The sequence below is a fragment of the Neopelma chrysocephalum genome, unplaced genomic scaffold (assembly GCF_003984885.1).
Source record: "Neopelma chrysocephalum unplaced genomic scaffold, ASM398488v2 Primary Assembly neopelma1_98, whole genome shotgun sequence".
NCBI lineage: Eukaryota > Metazoa > Chordata > Aves > Passeriformes > Pipridae > Neopelma > Neopelma chrysocephalum.
In genome coordinates this window covers 789,239-813,340 of record NW_020897761.1, presented here as the reverse complement: position 1 = coordinate 813,340, position 24,102 = coordinate 789,239, and the positions used below count along the sequence as shown (strand labels likewise).

General features: G+C 42.1%; 1 protein-coding gene across 1 annotated transcript in view; it reads left to right on the top strand.

Annotated features, from left to right (window-relative positions):
• COP1 (COP1, E3 ubiquitin ligase) overlaps positions 1-24,102 on the top strand; it is a 123,125-nt gene that overhangs the window by 47,791 nt on the left and 51,232 nt on the right. The window contains exons 12-15 of the mRNA XM_027694763.1: positions 4,025-4,168; positions 12,020-12,128; positions 13,894-13,975; positions 20,901-21,017. Of these exons, the coding sequence (XP_027550564.1) occupies positions 4,025-4,168; positions 12,020-12,128; positions 13,894-13,975; positions 20,901-21,017 (452 nt within the window). The remainder of the gene's footprint in view (positions 1-4,024; positions 4,169-12,019; positions 12,129-13,893; positions 13,976-20,900; positions 21,018-24,102) is intronic.

Below are 24,102 nucleotides of genomic sequence, written 5' to 3'. Positions count from 1 at the left end.
ATATATATATATATATATATATATAGTTCCATGAGAGGACTGAGTCATCCACTTTGTGGAAATGGCAACTCCTACGGTCACAGATCTTGTTACCAAGTCAGGGCTGAGGCACTTGAGATTATAGTAGCAATTGTAGAGTGTATGGAAAGGGGAGAGGAGCAGTTGGCTGCAGACCTTCAGTTGTGACTAGTGATGCCGGTAAAGGCAAGTGCAGTAGATGCAGCCCTTGGTTTGAAGGATTAGATACAGAATGTACCTGTAAATATTTGGTCTGGACCAGTTGTGCATGGGTTATTGTTGTCAAGTTCACTCTACCACCTTCATGTCCTGCAGGAGTAACTACCTGGAATGTGTGTTGTTTTAAAAGTGTAACTGGGAGGGAGGAAACCCTCATCTGTCCCAAATCAATCTTCTGGTGAGTGCCTCCTGGTTCTAATGTGACTTGTTGAACACTAGTCTTGCTGTTGCCTTGTTCATAACCCTTATGGTGAGGCAGCTGCTCTGTTCCTTTAATCAATTTAGTTGCCCATCTGTATGCATTCCCTAACTCCAGCTCATCCTCCTGGGATGTGGAGAACAACTGCACACACCATCAGGATGCGAATGTAGCAAGGCTTTGCACAATGGCAGAACTGCTAAATACTCATTCTTTACTCCTCCCCTGCTGCTCTACCCTCGACACCAAGCCAAGCTTCCAAGCATGTTTCAGAAGCAATTTATTTCGTAATTCCATTTGTTAGCTCTGAGTGCTCTCCAAGGTCACAGGTTTTAGCATTAAAATAAAGCAATTGATTTGTAATCTCACAGATTGGGAATAAAGAGAAGCAACAGGGAAACCAGAACCCTTGAGGATGTGTTTACTTCCTAGCAGCTCTTAGTAGTATTTCCATGGGATGTTGGTCATCAACTTCTTAGGAAAATGCAAACAGTGATTTGGGACATGGAGATGTCTCTCTTTGATTTTCCCTAGAACAAAACAATCAGATCCTTTAAATTTGATTTCTACAAGTAATTCTGCTGCACATTTAAAAAGCTCTTTCAAATATCCAGGAGTTCTTGTGTCCCCAAAAGATTCTTTATAGAAATGCAGCTAGTCTTTGTTGGTCAGAAATGTGGAGTTTGAAAGTAAGTTAAAAAAATCAAAAGGAGCAATTGCTAATTGTTTTTAACAAGCACATCTTTGAGGAGCAAGGACCAGTGCTGGTCCAAAAGGTAATTTCCTATTATTTCCTATTATTGTGTTGCATGTTTTCTTTGTGCTAATGATGAATTCACTTGGGCTGTAGAAATGTGTCACCTGCAAGGCAGAATGTTGTCATTCTGAGCTGTCTTTTGACAGAACAAAACTAAGTTCTCTGGTGAATTTTCATATAGATAAGCTTGTGTGTAAGCAAGCGCTTACATCAACACAAAAGACTTCAGCAGCAAGTGACAGGAATACCATGCAAATAGGCCTGGTTTAATGCTAAATGTATTTAAAAGACTAGTGGGGAAAAGCATGAAAATAACTGTTGCTGTGCTAGTGGGCTGTTTGTCTTAATGCTGGTTAGTCCAGGCAGAAGCAGAGCTTTGCAAATATTGGGAATAGTTTTATATGGTATGTAATGCACTAGATTAGATATTTGGTTTGTTCCTATTTTTCTTTGTAAATCACTAGCAGAAAGTGAGGACACTTGTACCAGGACTGTGCACAGGTGATGGAGGCCAAGGTGCAGGTGTGTGTTGGGTCTACCTTCCTCTCTCACAGCAATGAATGTCTGTACCAGTTGTGGTTTCTTTCTGCATCCTTTTTCTCCCTGCAGTGTCTTTGCTGTTTGAAGGTCACAGGTCTGACAATCAATTCTATTGCTTAATGCTTTTTATTATTTCTTTAATGATGTGTTAACTTTTATGGATATATTGAAATACTCATTTGTTATGTCTACAGCATGTCTGTATTTAAAAAAAAATTTTGAATTAATGCTAGAGAAGCAAAACCACCCCAGGTGAGAAAGGTTCTATTCTGTTCTAATAACTTGGCTTTTTACCAGACATTGTAATACATTTTTTTTTTTTCAGCAGAAGGCTGAGGGTATAAATTGAATCCAGGTAGATGAATCACTGCCATCAGTTTAGTTGTGCTTTACCTGAATCCACAGGGCAGGGAGCAGGAGCAGAGACATCAGTTCAATTAAGATTGTGGTACAAGTAAATCCGTGGTATTGTTACGGAGCCTTTAGATTATAAAATTCTTCCACAGGACACGGCGAGCTGACAAGACAAGACAGACCTGAATGGTGTTTTCATCCTGTTTTTATAAAAAGTGATTTAAACTGATGCAGATCTTGGGAAGGGGGGAGAGCAACCTGGCTGCTTAGATGACTTCTTTCCCTCTCCCATTTTATTTAAGTAGCTGCCTGCATGGTTGCTAAATTCCCCAGCCATAATCGTGTTCCTTCATGTGTTTTGGAAGCTCATGATTTTGCAGGCTGGACTTGACAAGCTTCTCTAGAGAGCAATCATGAGTGGGACTGTCTCCTGCCACTGCCTGGGAGAAGTTTAGGTGCCTGAGTTAAAAGGCCAAGTTTCAAGCTGCTTTATTGAATTATTTTATGCCATCAGACTGCATTATCAACAGTCTTTCCTCTCCGTAGTTTAAAAATAACCTGATGATATCTCCTTTACGTGGACTTGAAAATTCTGTTGGCGTTTAAATTTATCTTCCCTTAGAAGCATTGCAGTGCCTTCGACTTCTCAGCTGTGTTGGGGAGTAGGAAACTCTTCCTGTTACAGCTATGGGGGCAGCCTGAAGAGCTCTCTCTCTTCTTGTAATTGGTTTAATGCTTTCTAATTGTAGAAAGGTACCTTGAATACTCCTGCTTCCAGGATTTTGAATGTGAAATCAGTGTAAACTTAGTTTTCCCTGCTGCCGTTAATAACTTCCTGCCTGGTTCATAAATGCTCTGGATTCCTGGGGGCATGGGGAGGGAAGTAATAGGGGCAGCAGAGATTGAAATGAATTACTGAGTGTAAGAACCCCAAAAGAGACCTCTCAAAGCAGTAGATTGATTGCTTAGTCAGGAGACTTGAAGAGAGCTGGTTACTGATTTTAGAAAACTGGAGACTGAGGGCAAACACTGCCCCCAAACCCTTTCTGGGAGGTGTCCAGCACATCCATCCTCCTCTTCTTGCAGTGCCATGGGCTGCAGGGAGGCAGGAGCTCCTAGGAAGCAGGATTACTCCCCTGACTGCTAGGTGCCTAACAGATTTCTCTCAAGCCCTTCCGAGCTGGAAAGGTAGCAATGACATTAGCTGTTTATAACCTGCTGCCTGCCTTTCTCTCAGATGTATTTCATGTACAACCTCAGGCTTTTCTCATTTGCAGCTTAACTTTGTTATAAGGTAACTGCTTTTACTTTCAACTTCATTGATATCTATTACGAACTTGCCCTGCAGGTCAAGAAAGAAGGCATCTCTGTTTCCACAAGCAACCCTAAGTGGAAGCCAACGTGCACAGTTTTTACAGCACTGATGATCTGTGTTTCAACCCCCTGTTGTTACTCAGGGAATTTAGGAGGTTTTTTTCCACAATTACTGGTTTGCTCTGCATTAACACTTATAAGTTCACCAAGCTGCTGTACATCAGAGAAATCAATGGGCAGTCATGCTGTGGCATGTTGGTGGTTTTCTGGGGAGAGCTGTCAGTTTTGACATTTGGGTACCATGCAGTGCAGGTGGTGTAGCTGAACTGGAAAACCTCCAGAGCACCTGAACAAAGATCCTAGCTGCAGGAGAGTAATTGTGCTACCAAAAATTTGGAGATGTATTGGCAGGGAGTGGATTAGAAAATGATACCTGAGAGCAAGAACTCCGAGCTGTCGGTGTTTGTGCCAGACCTGATCAGGGTGTTCTGAACAGGGTATTTGCAAACCGAAAACTGTTGTTCTCAACTCTGCCATACTGAGGTGTTTAGGAGGTAAAATACCCTGCTAGTAAGTACATGTGGTGTTTTACACAGTTCTCAACCTGTGCTTTTGTTCCTCAGTATTGAGTTCGACCGAGACTGTGACTACTTTGCCATCGCCGGGGTGACAAAGAAGATTAAAGTCTATGAGTATGGTACAGTCATTCAGGATGCGGTGGATATTCACTACCCTGAGAATGAAATGACCTGTAATTCCAAAATCAGGTAGGCACTGATTTGCATTTGAACTCAGAGGGCCTTTTTTATTTGTTTGGTTTTTTTTTATGTGCAGTAACTGTTTTGCTTTCCTTATCTGTTGTGGGAATGGAACGGGAAAGGAGGAAAACAGGAGCCAATGGAGATTAGGTGACACAAGCACTGTTATCTGTGTATGCTGGGCTCTTCCAAGGTAATAACAAGCTCAGATATCTGGAGGAGAGAGGGATCCAGGGTAGTGAACTGCTTTTGTGTTCCTTTCAAATGCTGTTGGATACCCACTCAAAGTAGTGGATGTGCTCCAGGTGAAGTCTTAGCTTGTCTCAAGGTAACCTCTGTACCCAGATCTTCATAACTGCCACCAATTCCTCTGTACTCTGTTCTCTTCATTGACCAGATCCTTTCCATTCTGCTGAGAGGTTGCTAGTCCTCAGGAAATGTGCCTCGTTGGCACCTTCTGCCTAGGAATTTTTTTCTGCCTGAAGTACTATTCTGCTGGGCCTCATAATATCTAACTCTGAGGGAAAGACCTTGCTTCATTTTTTTCATTCAGTGCTGCTATCATTACTGTCAGCCCATTGATTTATCCTTTTAGATATCCTAAACCAGTGAAATATAGACCACTGTGTCAGAACTGCAGTTGAAAGAATCCAGCTAAATAAATAAAAAATCCTAATTCAAAAATTCTGTTAAAGCTCAAAAGTAAATAATACAGGCAATCAAACCCATTCAGTATTATAGTACAAGTCTCCAGCATCTCTGTTGAACTCATTTGTTTTTATTTGGTACTCTACATTTTAAAAAGCAGTAAAGCACCCACAAAAGTGTAAGTAATAAATTTATGTAACAGTCCAGCTTCCATGAAAACAGTGTCATGCAACAAGATTAATAATGTTTGCGGGCCTACTTTAGAGCATAAGAGTCACGCTTCGTTTTGTAGCTGAGACATTTCCAAAGATAGATCAGTCATTCCTGTGTCGCTCGTGCTCATTATTCCCAGGAATTGCATAACACTATTTTATGAAGAGAAAAATGTAAATGGAGCTGACCCTGGGACTGGCTTTCAAGATGGGTAAAAACAGCCTGAAAGGGATTTGCATTGATGAGCTGTACTGATTATGGAGCTTGTGTTTTGCTGGGCTGGTGAAATGTTCAGCATTTTTGCCTGAGTCATAGCAGAGTTCACACTGTTCAGCTTCATTTTTCTGGAGAGAAGAGCAGGATAATAGAACCATCCAGCAGTCAAACAATACCTTTTGCCTGAATTAGAAGGGGAAAAAGCAACGTATGTTTGGTATTTCTCAGTCCATCTGAAACAACTTCCAAACTTGCTGCTTCAAATTTGATAGGGGTCTACCCTGACGATCCTGCCAGGCATTAGGAAGTTGTTAGTTCTCCTTTTTGCCACGTGAGAGCCACATTAGTGCCTTTAATGGTGTTACTCACATCAGCTTTGTGCTCCAGACAAGACGCTGCTCGCATTCAAGATTTATTCTCATTCTCAAATTTCACACATATATACATTTTCTGTATATATGACAATGCTAAATGCATTGTCCTCTGACACTCTGCCTCAGCGGGGGAGGACGGAGTCCTCTTCTTTCATTTTCTTGCCCCAGTTTTTCTCATTCCTTTGAAGAAATACGATTGTGTTTTTTCCCCATCAGCCTCCTCCACATTATATCAGGCTTCCTTTGGCATGTAGGTGCTTTTGGTTTTGACAAATAAAGTTGGTCTGTCAGTCAAATGCATCCTTGCTATATCCATTAGCTGTGCTGCCAGTCACCGGTGCCGGGCTCGCTGGCGCGGCGTCGAGCAGCATAATAACTTGCTCTTCTGAAGTGGCGTCGCTTGAGGGAGAAGTTATATATGAAGGCTGTAATTTCATTATGGAATATTGCAGTGTGCTGAAAATGTGCCTGTATTATAATAGAAAAAAAATCTAAACAAGTGGAGCCTGCGCTTTGTAAAAAGCCTCAGCTTAAAGCTGTTGATCTTAATTTGGGCGGAGGTGCAGCTTCTTCAAGAGGCTTCACTCCACCTCCGAGCGCCCTTCCTGATATCGAAGACAAACATATTTCTGCTCTGGCACGTGGGTGGTATTTCTCTTCCCAGCAGAGATGCAGGGGTCTGCCTGCAGATGGGATTTGGTGACATGCCTGTCCTGGTTAAATTGATCCTGGTTAACCTTGTTCAGAGCGATGATGCCAGAACATAAATCATTAGTGGTGATGTTGGTGGCTCAGCTTTCGGAGGAGCAGCAGCTCTCTGATGGGCTTTTATAAAGGCAGACAGGTGACAGCATTTGTGAGGGCTCGTGTCTGGCCAAGAGCAAGTCTGGCCCGGAGCAGCTGCGGGAAGGGAAGCCCATGCCTGGGCCAGGGCTGGCGCCAGCCCAGCCCTGCTCTGCCCTGTGCCAGCTGGGCGCCCGCTGAAAGGTTGAGCTTCGTGCCAGCAGTAATTGATTGTAGGCTTTCCTGGAGCAGAGCCCTGGTACCAGCTGTAGCTGAGTCTCTTCCTCTTTTCCAACCCCCTTTTTTACACCCACCTGCTTCTTAAATGCATTCTTTTTTCATCATCTGCTAAGCCTTCTCATCCCTATTTTTAAGAACGGGGAGGAAGTCGGTGTGTCGGGTTTCTGGTAAATGTGCATCGCGTCCCCCGGGAACAACAGTGGCATAAGCTTCCAGGAAAAACACAAGATGACACATAAATCCTCATAAAAATCCCATTTACAGATTCATAGCTTCAGTACAAGAAACAAATCCTGGCATTGTGTAGTAGCTATAAACAGCACCCTGTGAGCTAATTATGACTTGCTGTGTCCCTAGCTATGGCAGGCACTAATCTGCAGCTCCGTCCATGTGGGAGCTGGGAAAGGATGGAGAGGACTGGCCAGCAGCGAGCCACAGCTCTGCTCTGATTTATTCAAGAGGCAGATTTGTTGTTTTGCCATAGGTCGCAGGGGGGAGAAAAATAAGGAGATCTAGCATTCAGGTAAAAAATTGGCTTTAGGCCTCGTTAATCTACAATAGGTGATGTGCGAGTGTGGTTGGGTAAACATGCTTTTGAAATCCATGTTTAGTATTCTGCATGCTCACCACTGTGTGTTTGCAGCATCTGTACTTCAGTGATAGATGTTACCACAAACCTCCAAAATCAGCTGCGTCTGTTTAGTCAACGACAGTGAAAGCAAAGCTTCCGTAGCCTTTCTTTTTTAGGAGGCTGCTGCTATTTCACTGTTTTCATTTTTCCGTGTCAATAACTCAAATGTGCTATTGCTCTATCCTAATAGCAGTTCATGGGTGTATTGCTGTCAGCTTTGAAAATGGCAGCCAGTTCTCACTATTAAGTTTAAATTAGGCAAAAACTTGTCAGATGGTGTTTTTCGTCATGGAGTCTCTGCTATTTGGAGAGGTATGAGCTGAAAATCCTTATTGTGTTGGATGCCTGTATTTCCAGTGTGGAGAGTATTATAGAAGTTATAAGGAAATATACCTTCAACTTGCATTAATTCCAGTTTTTAGAATGACTACTTTACTTTGCAAGAAGATGGAGTTTTTCTTTAAAAGTAGTTGTCTCTTAACCTCTGGGAGGGTTTTCTTAGAATTGATTAGTTTCTTTTAAAACATTCGTAACAGTAATTTAATTCCACACGTCTCGGAAGTATTTGTTTAGTGTTGTTTTTCAGGTGGATGTTTTTGCAGCCCTTAAAAACGTTTCAGTCCTAAAACTACTGGTCACTGGTTGACTCATGGTGATAGACTAGATCTGAAGCACTTGGTGCTTGGAAGCAGGTCAGACCACAGCAGTTTGTGCCTTATTAAAAGCTTTAACTTCATTTAACTCTCACTGCCAGAGGGGCGGTTGACACCGGGTGGCTTGATCCTGGATTTGAGACATTTCAGCCATAAAAATACTGGCTCATGAAATAAACATCAGCATAACTGACAATGTTAACCGAGCTGGCCCACTTGTGTCTCCGAATAAAATGAAGGATGCACATAAATCTTTACGGGGTCAGGATTTCTATGTGGCTGGATCAGATGCTGAGGGTAGGAGTGTGTTTCAGAGGTTGGTGATTAGCTTTCAACTAGAGTTTCTCCAGCATAATCCCCTGGGAAGGAAAGCTATCACAACTTCTGATAAGATAAACCTCTGGGGTGTAACTATCACCCTGTTTCTGGATTAAAGAACAAAGCAAAACCTGAAAAAAGTAAACCTGCTATATTTAAAATAAAAGATGGCATCTCACACCGCCTTTTAATCCAGCGCTGAATTATACATTCTCTCAGCCCTAGGTAGTTATTTTTATATCATATATCAGAGCCTCCACACTTCAGTTTCTCCCTGGATGTGTCTGCAGGCCATCTAAAGATTGTCTACAAAAAGTTATTTTTATGAACTTCTGAGGGTTTGATGGTTAACCTGTTTGAGGAATGTGTGAGCTGCATATTTGGTTCATCTCACCTTTGCCCTTTCCTTTCCCCTTCTCCAGCTTGTTCCCACATGCCTTTTTTTGAGTCTGTTGTTCAATTTGTTGCCCATCTCAGGGGAACCCAAAAAAATAGATGTCTTTGAAGTTTCAACAAAATTGCCTGTGTTGGGCATGGAACTAAGATCAGTGTTTCCCTTGAGGGGAACATGGCAGCAGGTTCTCGACCCTTTGTAGGTTCCTGGGAAGCCACATGGAAGAGAAACTCTAGGACTCCAGGTGTGTATTGTCACAGCTGCCAGAGGATACAACCAAAGGACTTTTCATGGTGTGACTTTTTAGAGGCACAAGTAGTGGTAGGACAAGGGGGGACAGTTTCAAGCTAAAAGAGGAGAGATTTAGATTAGATATTAGGAAGCTCTTTACTCAGAGGGTGATGAGGCCCTGGCACAGGTTGCCCAGAGAAGCTGTGGCTGCTCCATCCCTGGAAGTGTTCAGGGCCAGGTTGGATGGAGCTTGGAGCAACCTGGTCTAGTAGAAGGTGTCCCTGCCCCTCTGTAAGGTCCTTTCCAACCCAAAGCATTCTATGATTTCTATGAAAGGACAGTCAAACTTCAAAAAAAAGGCATCCTTTACCTGGAGGGGGAGCTCCCCTCCATCTGATCAACCCTAAATTGTGCTCTACAAAGGTTACTTTACAGAATTTAAGTTAGGTATTGCAATGTTAAGGAGAAAGCTCTGGTTTCAGACCTTTCAAAGAGTTGGGTGGTGATGAGGGGGGAATTATGGCAGAGAACTGGAAAAGAGTTGATTTTTGTCTTACTATGATCCCCTAATCATATTACTTAAAAATGAAAGATTTATGGTGTGTGTGACTTAAAAGGTGTTAATTGAAGCACTTAGTGGCTGCAAATCCCTAAACATTTTTCACCTGTCAGTTCCTGTTTTCCCCTCTCAATCTATCTACAAATTCTTTCCAAATGAGTGTTAACCCCTTGTTAACACCATCAGGCTGCAGTGGGATTTTTGCTGTGCCAGACCTAATGGACATGCTTTTGGACACAGAAACCCTTCATTTTTCTCCATCTGTATTGACTGAGCTAGTAAAGTATTACCTGTCCCTACAAACCTGACACTTATTAAATCTATCACATCTTGAGCAGAACTGTTAAACTCTGTCCTTTACATCTTTCTGCCTCCTCAGTTATTTCTAATTTTCATCGTCTGGGGTGATTTCTTGTTTGACAAGATGTGGTTATGTGATTATCCTCTTCATACTTCAGCTGGCAATACCCAGCTCTCCTGTGCCAATCAGATGGGGATCTTGTGCTCCACTAGCAGAGATCATCCATCCTCTGACCAGCCAAGGTGCCACCAGCACATCAGCCTTTCTCTAGGACCCTCTCCACTGGCTAATGCTGCCTGATATACTCTCAAAGCCACCCAGAATGCCTGCTAAGATCTGGCTCTGGGCTGTATTCTTCCTGCTTTTGTGTGATGGCTGCACTTACAGATTATTTCCTTTTTTCCTTAAGCTCCTTGAAGCCCTGACTTGAGAGGAGATAAGCTGGTAGGGAGCAGGTTTGAACTGGTAAAGGTCTAGTGCAGTGTCTACCCCCCTGCCATTAGCTGGAGTCTGCTCCCAGCCCACAGCTCACTGTTGTAGCTCTAGGGCTCTGAGCTGGTTTTGCTTCCACCAGGGACTGCTCCACCTGGAAACAGGACTCCAGGCATCAGATGTGGTTATCTCTGGGCTGCTGCAACCTTCACCTCACAGCTCTGGTGGGCAGTGCCTGCCAGCTTCACTTGGTCCTCAGGGAGCCACTTAAGCCTCTCAGAATGAGGCTTTTGGTAAATCATAGGCTGTCAAGACCTGCTTTTCTGTGTGGGTACCTAACAACAGTAGAGCTGGAGTAATGATAGCCCCTTGATGATACATTTGTGGACAGCCCTTGTGCCTACAGGGGCTAGGCACACTAACATTTTCTCATTAATGACATGTTGTGGAAGAGGTGAAGCCAGGGAAAGCATTGCCTGAGCTGTGTCACCTCTAACATCCTCTGAGCAGCTGTGGTTAAAGATGATGACTTATACGAGGTAAATAAAATTTTAACTTTCTGAATGTAAAGTTTTAAAACCAAAGGATGCTGATAAGTGTGACCGTAGTCAGAAGCAGAATGCCAATGCTGCTTGCTGTTATTTATGTAATTCGAAAATAAATATTTATACTTAACTACCTTAAGAAAGGAAAAGTACTTTTCCCCTTCTGTGTGTAAATTACTAAGGAAAACAGGATGCAAGTGTGTAGTGGAACCAAGAATTTGTCAAGGTATAATACTCCTAAGTCAGTATCCATGTACCTACATCATATTTCAGTGTGTAGCTGCACTGATCAAAGCAGTACTAAGTTAAAGAATCACGGACTTTTAGTTTATATTGTTGGTTAAAACTTGGCCTCAAGGCTACAGTAATCTAGTTATCTGTGTCAGAGCTGTTTGAGGATGGGCACGAATTGGATCTGTCAGTTCAGCTTCTGCTACGTGCACCATAGCTGATAGCAACTGGCTCACTTCTTTGCCAGATGGTCCAAATATTGGTGAACAAGTATTACAAATTTTCTTACCTCTGTCACATTTTTTGGGAGTGAGAGTGGAGGCACAGTGCCAGAATGCCACGAGTGTGACTTGGCAGTGTCACTGTTCTTGTTTTCTCTGCTGATGGTTAGAGTTTGTCAGTGGAATCATCGTTTAGTTTTGCACAGCCACTTAATTCAGTTTAAAATATAAACCTGTGTGATATATTTTGCAGTTCTTGATCAGAAACGTTTCCTAAAATACTCACTGCTGTTTCCTTCTGGCTAAAAAGGAGGGTTTTTTTATCGTTTACAGAAAGCTGGAAGTAGTTTCTCAGAGGTCAAACATTCATTTGCAATAGGTGCATGTATAGAACGTTAGATATGTGCCAGGGGAGAGGTTGATTTACCGTCCATGCTGCTGTGTTTTACAGATATACCTGCTGTTAGGTAAATTCTTATCTTTATGGTAATAATAATAGTAGTGTATAGTAATATTGATAGTGGTAGCTATTGGTAAGAGGTTAAGAAGTCAAACCTTAAACTCTTAGAATTTGTGTGGAATTCAAATAGCAAGACAATCAGTGTTAGAGATAAATGCACTTCTAAAAGATCCTAAACCCTATCACTTCACATCGAGGGGGCAGTGTCTCTTCTTTCAGTTTGTGGAGGAAGGCTTGTTTTATTTCTGGTGGGTTTTGTTTTTTCCTGTCCTTTGTATTTCAGTGGGATGCCTTGATCAAGCGCCGTGGGCTTTGCAAAGATCCTTATTGCCTGATGTAATGCAAGAGTGATTTTGGGGTTGTAAGTTATGATTTACTGCGAGACTGAGCAGGGCTCTTTTCTCTTTCAGCTGTATCAGCTGGAGTAGTTACCACAAGAACCTGCTCGCCAGCAGTGACTATGAAGGCACTGTCATCCTTTGGGATGGATTCACAGGACAAAGATCCAAGGTCTACCAGGTAACCTGAGCACTGACTGGGGGAGCAGCATTCAGAGTTTCTGCTCCTGGTCCAGCAATAGGCTTTTCTGTTCCGCAGGGGGGAATGGATGCTCTTCCCATTTGGTAAATGCCTCATCCACACAGCTTTATTGAGCTGTAGCCCTCTGAGGGAGGCAGTTCTGTGTTCCTGTCACAGGCATGAGGCAGCTGACATTTTCTCGCTGCTGCTTTCAGGCGGGGAATCTGCACACGGAAAAATGAGTGTCTGGAAGCTCTCCCGCCTCTCTTTAGAAACCTCTGTCTCTCCATACCTGTTCCACTTCAGTCTTTGTCAAAAGCCTTTTGTGAAGCCCTGCAGTGGTTGCTGATGCAGGTGCTCCTACAGCAGAAGTGCAAAATGCAGACTTGAGTGGCGAGGCTGGGAGAAGGGAGCGTGGGCAGAACCCTTCCTCCCCTGCACAGCCCTCAGCACACAGGCGGGCTCAGCTCCACACAGAGACCTGCCTCAGGAGAAGCTTCTGGCATTTTGTCTCTTCATGGCACTTGAACACTGTGTTTCTGTGTAATGGTTCCTGAGAGGCTTGTGACCAGAACAAGGAGGTTGGAAGAGGGGTGTGGCATTTGGGGAGAGGCTGGAAGTGCTGCAGGCTGTTGTGAAGGTAACATAGTCCATTGAAACCAGTCAGTGATAACGAATTAACTGCAGACCAACCTTTAGTTTCCCCTCTCTGACAGTTCAACATAAGTTTTAGTTCCTATTTAAGCCTCTGTTTACTTTTTCATTCTGTTTTAGCCATTTTTATAATGCTTGTTTTCACTAGTCCTTTGTATATCTCAATAAAAAAGAAATTATACTGGACAAAATAAATCTTGTCTGCTTTCCCCTCAAATACATTTTGCATTTCTTTATGAGGCTGAATAATGAACCTAGAGAGGACCAGCTGTTGCTTACATTAAAACAAACTCATTTTGCTTCCTATCAGATTACTTGAATTTCTTATTTGGATTTGCACAGAGGTTGCATGCTGACATCTGTTTTGCATGTATTGAAACCCTTTAGGGTTTCATCCTGGTGAGCTTTTTGTCTTGCAAGCCTGTGTGAAGTCTTTAAACAAAGAGTAGACTGAATTTCAGGTTTTATTCAATGCAGTGTTCTGCTTCCATGTGGGATGTGCCAGCATAGCAATTACAGCACTTCTGTGTTTTGGGGAAGAGTGTGCAGTCTTTTAAGAATATTTTTTTAAGAATATTTGTTTGAGTGGAAAAACAGAGGATTAGACTCCAGAAGATTCATTTATTAGCTCAACAGGAAGGTGAGGATTTGCTGGACTTTCAGAGAGGAGGTGTTTGAAATGGACATCTTATCAATATTGGGAGATATATGTATTAAGTTGCTTATTACTATTGGAAGATACAACTATGCTCTTCTAGAAAAAGGAGCAGCACAGGGTGGAACCACAGCCAAGTCACATCATGCTCCAAAACCAGGTTTTCAATATATATCTCCTGAAACTTATTTTTTCTTTCAAGTAAAAATTAAATCAGTTTTTGGTTTTTAAAAAAGCTATTCTACTGTTTTCTGCTTTCCTGGCACATCTAGGATACTGCAAGGTTTGGTTTGATTGGGAGAAAAGATGTTTTTTTGAGAAATTACTAAACACAATAAGCTGCTCTGTCCAGGACTCCACTGGCAATTTGTACCAAACAACATGTGTGTTTTCCTTTCCTGTTTTATCATATTACAACTCACTATCTTGCAATATTTTTCTCGTTTCTCCAAACAGGAGCATGAGAAAAGGTGCTGGAGTGTTGACTTTAACTTGATGGACCCAAAGCTATTGGCTTCAGGCTCTGATGATGCCAAAGGTATTATTCTTTTTCAATCTCTGTGCAGAAGGCTTTTATCCTCTGTGTATTCCCTTGGAGGAACAAAAATGTGATATTTCAAGGAGCTGATTCCTCAGCTGCCTTCAGTATTGTAGTTGTCGTGGTAATGTGTCAAGGTGCTACTGAATTTTCGGATCTTAGAGAAGGAGAGGCTTTGTTTGGATTAAGATCTCTTGCTTCACATTTTTTGTGTAATATTCTCTCAGCTAGCATTTTCCAGGACTCTAAACAAAGCAGAATGTGTTTTAACATTAGTTAAACTTGTTGAGTTAAAGCCTTGGGGCCCTTCAAAAGAACAGCATGTATTTTTATTTCAAAAATGAGGCTGTCAGTAAAAAAGCAGCGGTTGGAAAATGCCTGCTGCTGTTTTACCTGTAGCTCTGAATGTTAAAGGCTGTGCACAAGAAGCTTCCTGCTTTAACCATGTGCCCTGTGTTTTTTGGGGCTTAAAGGAGTTGGATGGTGGACTGAGTGGGAGTGCTGGGAACAGCTCTCAGCTTTCCACACTCGGGGGTCCATTTGACAAAGCACTTTTGGAGAACCCTTAAGACAAGCCCTTTACCCCATGGTGGTAGAAAAATGTTCCTCTTCTAGGAAGAAATAGGAAGCTCCTAAAGAAGAGGATAGCACTGAGTGAGATGTAGTATTCTTCATCCCTAATGAACGAGATTTTATCTGTAATGTGTTTACAATATCAAATCAGAGTTATTAAACAGCAAGAGCTTAAGAGTTCCTTTCCTAGTCAGTGGGGATCAGCTCTCACAGATGGGCTGCTAGAGCTCTGGACAGAGCTTTGCATGATTTGCTTTGAAATGATAAATTAATTTTTCATAAGCATTAAACCTTGTAAGCTGCTCCCCCTTCTAAAACGCTTTAAAATGCTGTTTCAAAAGAAATTGGTGTTTCTCAATTCCATCTGGGAGTCATAGAATCATAGAATTGGTTTGGATTGGAAGAGACCTTAAAGCTCACCCCTTTCTATCCCCCTGTCATGGACAGGACATGGGACACATTCCATTAGACCAAGTTGCTCCAAGCCCAGGCCTTGGACACTTGCAGGGATGGGGCAGCCACAGCTCCTCTGGGCAACCTGTGCCAGGGCCTCACCACCCTCACAGGGAAGAATTTCTTCCCAATATCCCATCTAACCCTGCCCTCTGTCAGTTTGAAGCCATTTCCCCCTTGTCCTGTCACTACAGTTCCCAGCTGGTAATTCCACCTAGAAAACCGCAGCTTTAATGATTACTTTCTACTTAAGGTGGGTCTTAAATGTTTTCAATACACTTCCTCCTCTGTTGGTGGAAGTCAGGAGTGTTTTCTGTTTGCTTAAGTGCAGCAGGAGTTGAACATTCACCTCATAAGTTATCAGCCTCTTCATCAGTGCTCCCCACTCCTGCCATGCATGTGAAAGAGCTGATCTGCCAGGTAAACATGCATTTATTAGCATGTTAACGAGGTGTCCAGTTTTGCAAAGCCCAGCTGCAAGCAGAGCTCCTGTCCTCAGTTTAACATTCCCCTTCTTCAGTAATTGTCTCTAAAAGTGTACTGTTTACATAGAAATTATTGTAATAAAGCCTGCAGATCTACATAACCTGCATTTCAATTCACAAAGGTCTTTTCAAGGTGTATTGGGGTTTTGGTGGATAAAACTGGGCTGGAACATTTTATCCTTTACTTTTACCATGATTTGCCTGCGATTTGCCTTTATAAAAAGCCAATTAGAGACAAATGGAGTCTCAGCACAGATTTTAGAAGCCTTTATGGTACAGAGCAATAGTAGCAAATGTCCAAATTAATGTTGTGGTGCCCCCCTTCTGTTTCAGTGATCACATTTGAAAGGGTTAAATGTGAGGAAAAGTTAACACCAATGAGTAGTGTCTTAATTCAGACTTGCCTAACTTAAAATTTTGTCCTTCTGCTTATGTTTGTGACTGTTTGGTTGAGTTCTGGCCAGCTGTGAGTACACATGTTTGGCCAGGTACAGCATCTGTCAGGAAAGATCATCTTTCTACTCTCCCTGTCCTCTTTTATTTCTCTGCTTCTGTGAGGCCACACCGGGCTTTCTAACAAGAAATCTCCCTGCTGATAGATGTTGGTGTGACCAGAGCAATTGGAGCTAATCTGTGCTTCCCCACAAAGCACAAGCATCACGTTTTCCTGTCAAGTGATCAGGACAAGCCACCAAAAAAAAAGTGACAGCTTTGCCATTTCTTCCCACTTGCCTGGGTCTCTGCCTGTCTCTCCTCGGCCTTTTCAAGTTGGAAGCTAATTTTGAAAGCACTTGGTAGGCAAGTATTGGAGAAGCTTATAAAGGAAAAATCCTGTGCTTCACAGCTCTCTGCCAAGGGCTCAGGCACAGCAAAGGGGATTCTAACAGTGCTATTAGGGAGAAAATGATTTTGGTATAATTAGAAGCAACATCCTTGGGCCCTGGGTCCTTCATTGTCCGTGTCCTTAGATGAAGATAATCTAGGATGCTTATTTGTGGAAGATCTTTTTACTGTAATAGCAGATAATGAGAGCATAAAAGCATTATTGTATTTGAAGTAATACTGTGTGTACAAACCCCTCACTTTTATCTACAGTTGTTATGCCCTTCCCTTTTCAAGGGGCAAAGGTACTTGTGTATGTCTGTAAGGACCCAAAGGTGTACTCCAACCAGAAAGCAATGAGCAAAAATTGATGCTTATTTGTACTACAAGAAGCTTGGGGAGAAGGCACAGTCTTAATTTCAATTCTTTTATGCACATAATAATGGCAGGAGCTCTGATTCTCATGTAAGTAGGAAAGGGTGACTTTCTGCTCTTGGAGGAGAGGAGATTGTTTAAATTTGTGAAAGCAAAATGATGTCATCAAAGTACCAGGATGGGGCTGGTGCTAATAAATTTAGCTAATGGCTTAGAGCTGTCTGTTCTGGATTAGGGGTGTAGTGTAATGGCCGTGGTAAAGTTAGTAGATGAGGGGGAGAGTGAAATATCTAGTGATGCTATGTGGGTAGTATTTAAGTCTCCACTGGGGTACAGGCCTGTTTTGGGGTGATCAAGTATTTCTCTGCTTTGGGGTTGGTTTTGAAGTTCTCTGAAGCTCTAGGAGACAGAAGCAGCACTGACAAATTCAATTGAAGAAAGAGCTCTGGTTTTACATCCATAGTCCCTTCGCTATTCCTGGCTTGAATTGGAGAGGTGGAGTAGAACAGGAGCACCTGGAGCTCTGAGCTGTAGCAGGAGGTTACTTTTCATTGTCTTGTGGCAAGGAGGAACACAAATTTCTGTCTCATTCCATCTAAGGAAAGTAATTTCCATGCTGCCTTGGTAAGTGAGACCTGGTACCAGTCCTACAGCTATTTTTTTTTTTATAGTGCCTCTGAATTCAGAGAGGCATCACAGATATGCAGAATTGGCTTCATGAAAAGAAAAAGGCACAGCCTTCTAGAGAGGGAAATAGCCTGACAACTGAAGATCATAGTTTGCTCCTCCAGCTTCCAGAGGATTGTTTGGGGCTTCATTTTCAGTGATACTTCACTCCTTCAGCTTCCACTGATTTTAACTTAAGGTGTAGGTGTTTATTGCTCTCAAAATATCAGGTTGAACCTTCAGTTTGGTCATTTTTCTGGCCAAAAAGTTCAGTAATTTCCTGGAGATTTGTGGGGTTGTTGGATTCATTTGGGAGTACTCTGAAAAGGTCGAGATGATGTTGATAGTTACCAGAAAGTCAGTGTCTTAGGCAAGGAGTACCCGACAGTCACTGCCTACTGACAGTCATCAGTTTACATCAACCTCACAGAAGGAAGTGGATCAAAAATTTTGCCTAGTAGGACAATTCAGCAGTTTTCTCCTTTCCTAGAGATTCTGCTAATCTCTGCAAATGAGTTTTCTGATTGCAAGATCCTATTCCTGGCTTAGAGCTTTTTTAGAGCAGCAGGAGGCTCTCCATCACATGAGCAGATAAGAATTGCACGAGTGACAGGCTGGATGAAACATCCTTACTCTGTACCAACTGTGTACATCAACACCTTCAGCTATTGTAGAACAGGCTTCTGCCTCTTTTAGTCAATGTTTAGACACAGAAATGATGCATGGGAAATTAATTTAGGAACTTACACATTTGGTGTAGAGCTCCAACTAAAAAAAAAAATATCTTGAAAATACCTAAACATTTTAAACTGCAAAAGCTGTTCTGGAGGCATCTTCTTACTACTTTGGTGAGAGATAAGCATTTGGCTGCATAGAGATGTCTCTCTGAGCAGCTGCAAAATGAGGAAGAATATGCTTTGAGAACATGTGTTTCAGAAATAGTCATTCTCAGATGGTCGCCTGTCTCATCAACACAATTCTAGATGTTATCAAGGCATCTGTGTGTTGTATAATTACTGCCTGAACCTCAGCAAAATTGCTGAAAGCTATAGCAAATAAACTCTGCCCTTATGAATTATGCTTTATTAACCTGTCAGCTTTTTAAAAAATAATGGGCAGTTCTAGGTAAAACTTGACATGTTTCATTATGTGTTGTTATATGTCCCATCTATCCTTTTTATGGTACTGACTAAGATATAATTGGAGCCCGGAGTATCTCACAGCAGTTAGATCACAAAAATTGCAGGCTCTAATCTGTGCCTGTCAGTTGTAACGAATATTGTGATGACTTTGAACACACAGGTTGTCTCTTCACCAGACTAAATGGCTCTGCTTATGACCTGCAAACTTGAATGGAAAAAAATGGAGCCAAGTTGAAATTGAGCCCTCAATTGGGTTTTGCTGCAAAGCTGGGACCAGATGGCCATTTGTTTGTTAGAGGTGGTGTCAAGGAAAGACTCAGCTGCTTTGGATGCAGCTTTAAATATTGATACCTGGCTGGAAGGCTTCAAGACAAGTCTGTGTTGTTTTAGTGCTAGATTTGGGCAGAACATCACCCTGAACTTGTGAGATATGTACCCACCCCATGCTTCTCAAGTTGGTGTTGTCTGCTAACAGTGTCCTCTTGTAATCATGTTTTATTTGCTTCCTATACCATCTCATCCATAAACTTGATGCCTTTTATTGCCACTGGAACTTAGGCTACACATCTCCTGGTGTCTGTTCCTTTAAGCAAAATGTTAATATTTTATTGTTTTGCAAAATTCTTCCCTGCCCCTGTTCCCCTCTCTGCCCCCAAGTGTAGAAAACGGTGGAGAAGGTTTATCATCCAGTCTTGCCTGGGAGAAGAGAGCTTCTTTAGCCATGCTTGCCAAACTGTTGTTCCATTTAGAAACGTAACCAGGTGTTTAGTATGAATATTACAGCTCTGATCAATGAGAATGGATTTATTTCTGAAAACCAGCCACGGGCTGGGCGCTGTTTTCATTGAATTTTCCACGATGTTTCTGTGCAAATAGAGTGTGCATCAGTGTTTGTATTTCTGGGGTGGGTGTGTGTGTGCTGCTTTCTAAAGGTTCCAGGCAGCTGCCAGATACCCACACAGTGCTGTATTTGAAATGATTCCTTGGTGTGCCCCGAGCAGTGCTGTATTTCCTCCATCCCTGAAGCAGTTCTCCTTGGTATGGTCAGAAATGGGCCAATCTTGTTGCTTTTCATTCTTGCCATACTATTAAAAAGTAGGTGCACTAGAACCAACCTGCCTTTTTCCTTCTCTTCCTTTTCCTTCACTGTCTAAACCATCCTTAGGTAATCCACATGGAAGCCTTGCTTCTCCTTCAAAGGCCCTGGCAAAGGCTGACCAAGAGGTGATACACAGGACCCCTCAGAGGTGGGGGGACACACCATAAGACCTCTGACCTCATGTATTGACTTCAGTGGGTTACAGGATTCCTGGGTTTTGGCCATTTTTGCTCACTTCATATCCAGTGTGATCTTTATGTAAAAGGACTGTGGAGGACCTGTTGGCCACGGGTCTGAAGAAGCCCAAGCAGCTCATGGGGAGCTCTTGAGGGGATTAACCCTTTGTGTAATTCCTGCTTGTTCAACCACTGGTTCCAGCTTGCTCTGCTTTGTGCCTTGGCGTGCTGATCACATGATACTCAAGTGCTGCTCAACCCACTCATCAAGGGAAAGGGAGAACATTTAAGTCTTATTTTCTACCTCGTAGGCATCAACAGGCTTGATGCCAATCTGCTGCCCCTCCATCTGGACCGAAGGCAGTGTGTTTTCTCTTTAACGTTTAATAATATTGATTATTTGAGGAGCACCTGGCACTCTTCATCTTAAGGTTAAATGGTACTTGAAGTGTTTCTGGTAGGTGGGGAAGGCTGTGTTTTGAAAAGATCTGGTGTTTTCTGTTGGTCATTCTGTGAAGCACCGGAGTGCTTGAGGGGAAGAGCTCATTCTGTAGCACGTAGTTTAATCAGTGTTCATGTGGTAGCCTTGTAGAACAGTAAAGTTCTTGTACCAGGGGAGTATTGCATCATAGGAAGCCAGCATACTGATTTCTTTCCTGTCTGTGCCAGTTTCTTGAGAATAAAACAAGTTGTTCTCACTCGCTGTGCATACAATTAGGTATATTTATTCTGTGCAAGGCAATTCTGCCACAGAGCGTGGAGCTCTGGCATCCCAGCACAGAGATCAGGAACAAAAAAAGAATGTGCCTCCTATTCTGGGTTATATGAATCTGTACTGCAGGAACCTTAAAAGCTGAGATTATAACGTGGTTGGTCACCTGCTCTGATGGTCTCAGCCATGTGGCATCTCCTGCGTGTGTGGAGGTGGGCAGGGTATTTACAGTGTGGACTTGAGGATGTGTTCAAACTTACCAACCACTAGAGCCAACTGATCCTTTATCATCACTAATATCTTGGCAACTGAGGCTTTCCATAATCCTATTCATGAAATAACTAGATTTTTAGGCCTTTCAGATGAGATTGATGGGTTTGTTGTTTTTTGTTTACTCGTGTCTCTTTTTTCCCTTTCTCTAGTGAAACTGTGGTCTACCAATTTGGACAACTCAGTAGCAAGCATTGAGGCCAAGGCTAACGTGTGTTGTGTCAAATTCAGCCCCTCTTCAAGGTATCACCTAGCTTTTGGTTGTGCAGGTAGGTAAAAGGGATTTGGGGGCAAAGGGATATTGTTTCTTCCTTCTTTTATTCCTTATTCCCCCTAAAAATGTGAGATTGGCTGCTTTGCCCAAAACTGAGGTGTCTTTGCAGTTAAAATGCCTCCAAATAAGACTTTTCAAGCCCCACAATACCCAACTGTCAACTTCATCCTCCAGCCTGACTTTTTAATTTGGGTGCCTCTATCAGAGATAAAAGCCGGGAAAACAAGTCCTTAGTGTTTTTATTGGGATCACTAAGGCAACCAGGCAAAGCTCGGCTGTGAGAGCCTCAAAGTTAATGTGTTAACATGGTGATAGTTGTTCTTTCTGATTTGCAGCGTTGCTCTATAAATACTCCAGAGCCATACTGGGGATTTTAACTGGTTTCACCTGAAGTGTTGCTGTAAAACAGCGGCTGTGCCTGTTCCCGTCGCTCCGACTCCAATCCCCCTGGGTGGGCTCGTGTTTTCCTGGGTTGGGTGAAGATGGCTGTGAATGTTTTTATTTTTTTTTTTTGAAGTAGTCAGCGGGGAAGGCACGATGAGCCTTTTATTCACTCAGATTAAATGGTTCTTGGTGATAATACAAAGATTTGAGAGCAGAGCAGGTGTCGCTCTGGGAGGAAACTGTGCTGTGCATACAGTAACTGAGACTGAGGTGCCTATAAATGTTTAACCAACTCTGCATTTCCCTGCCCCTCAGGGAGTTCTAATGCACTTGTAAGTAGATGTTCTGACAACATTTGCTCTCTCTGGACTTTAGGAGATACGTTCATCACTCTTGCAGCTGCTGGTTTGCTGTTTCATTCAAGTGTTCCCGTTTCCAGGCTGGTTCTACTTCAGTTGTAACTCTTAGGAGGGGAGAAAAAAACCTAAATTTGCATTTTGATACGCTGCAAAAAATGTATTCACGTTGGAGTGTAAAATATTGACTTGCTTGACAGGCATATCTCTGAAGTTTAGTGAATTACATGCAAAAATAGAATTGAATGACAATACCTACTAGAAGCATTTGAATGAGGGGAGCTATCTGGGAATGGCTCTAGGGAAAAACTGGCTCCAAATGGATCAGCCACTGATTAACATATACATGTAAAGCATCATGAAACAGAATTCTTCCTGATAAATCAGTAGCTGGGATTCCTTGCACCTGAAAGGCACTGGGGGGAATAAGGCACAGATAAATCCATGGAGGCTTTTGGAGCTGCAGGACACAGGGAGTGGGAGCAGTTAGGATTGTTTCTATCCCCACACCCAGGTTTAACAAACCATGGGGTTTGTCTTCATGTCTGTTGTGAAAGAAGCATTAGCAAACCCTAAAAGTTATGTGGAGGTTTTAAAGGACTACATGCGTGTTTTTATGATTTAGAGAATGCCAAGGGGTAAAATGGTATTTGTACCAGGAAAGAAGTGTTTACATCTGCTTAATGCTTGGTAATTGAGTCTCTAAATAAAAATTAAAATGGATATTTAACTACAATTACTGAAACAATTACATGGAGTAATTGAACTGTGGGAATGACTTCCCACAAAGGGATTCTAATTGATCTTTCAACCATAAAATACATGTGGAAAAAAATGGCATATTAAATTTAAAGAAAAACCGGAGACTTGAAAGATGTTATTTCTGAACTCCTAAAAAACAATCAGAGCAAAGAAATGACTTAGTGTCTACTTTCATACTTCACATAGTAAAACAGTCATGTTTAATGTGTTATGATGGAGACAAAGGTTTTTCTCCTCCATCAGTTTCAACTATTTTGCTTAATTTCATTTAGTGTGTGGAAAAAGGAACATGGCTGTTGAATAGTGAGTTGTCACGTGGGCTATAAAATTAATAAAGGAAGAGTCAAAGCTGGTTTCCTTGAGTAGTATTAAAAAAAAAAAAGGGCAGCAGACTGGGCACACTGACTTGACCATTCCTGATTGCCCCCAGCAGGAATGAAGATGAGCAAGGCAAAATGCTGAACACTAATTCAGTGACCAATGTAGTGGGCAATTTTAGAAAGCTGTCCCAGCTCTGCCTTGGCTTGCTCACATCTTAACAGGATTTTCAGGTCTTCAAAATTGTTTCAATTACTTATTCAGTGATTTATTCAAGGCTAAAAGAGCCAAGACTTCCTAGCACTGCATGCCCTGCACAGTGTTGTGCAGTATTTAAACAGAAGTGCTGTTCCTCTATATGCTCTCACTTTATTTGTTGATTTGATGGAGCTTAATGCTATATATATGTCTGTATTTATGTGTGTATATATTTATAGTTTAAGGCTTGATGAGATAAGCAGTTGATGAAATGGTTGGGGGGAAGCTTAACATTTGAGATATAAAAGGAAGAAGTAAATTGGTTTACTATACTGTTATTAAATTACATACACATTTCAGTTCCTCCCCTTTTTCTGCATGCAGAATAGCTCAAAGCCAACATACCTTGCTTAAGCAATGTAATTTTGACTGTAAATCTAAGGGTTTTTTTCAGTGATAATGTTTTGAAATTATGAGTTTTCTTTTCACTTTTCACCTCCTGATTTTTTTTATTTTCTCTTGAGGGTCTTTCTTAACCATCCGTAAAGCTGGAGCATCTTTTCGTAAGGTCCTGTTCTTTCACACCTTCCCTAAGGAAAGATTTTCCTCTGCCCTTGCCCACTTGCATCCATCTATTCAGAGTGCCTCCTTGAAGTGGGTTTTCCATTGCCAGATAAAAGGAAGGATGGATTTTGAAGCAAAATCAGGCTGTGAACCCTGTGGCACAATGAGCAAAATGGGAGTTTCTGTCACAGGAGTTGCTGTGATGCTCTGATTGAGATGTAACCATGGTCAAAAGTGTTGTTAGACTGCACATCTCCATGAGGAACACTCCCCTTCAGTAGAGAGCACTGAGCTGGCTTCAGATGCCCTAGAAAACCATACTTTAGTTGCCACTATAGAATCCCAGGATTAGCATCTAATATGGATGATATATGTTTCTTTTCTGGACTCTTCACTCTGAAAGCTTTTCGATGACCAAAAAAAATCATTTTGGTAGCCTAAAACAGAACAAATGAGCAATAAACTGGAAACAGAGCCTATAGAGGAGAGAAATGGGTA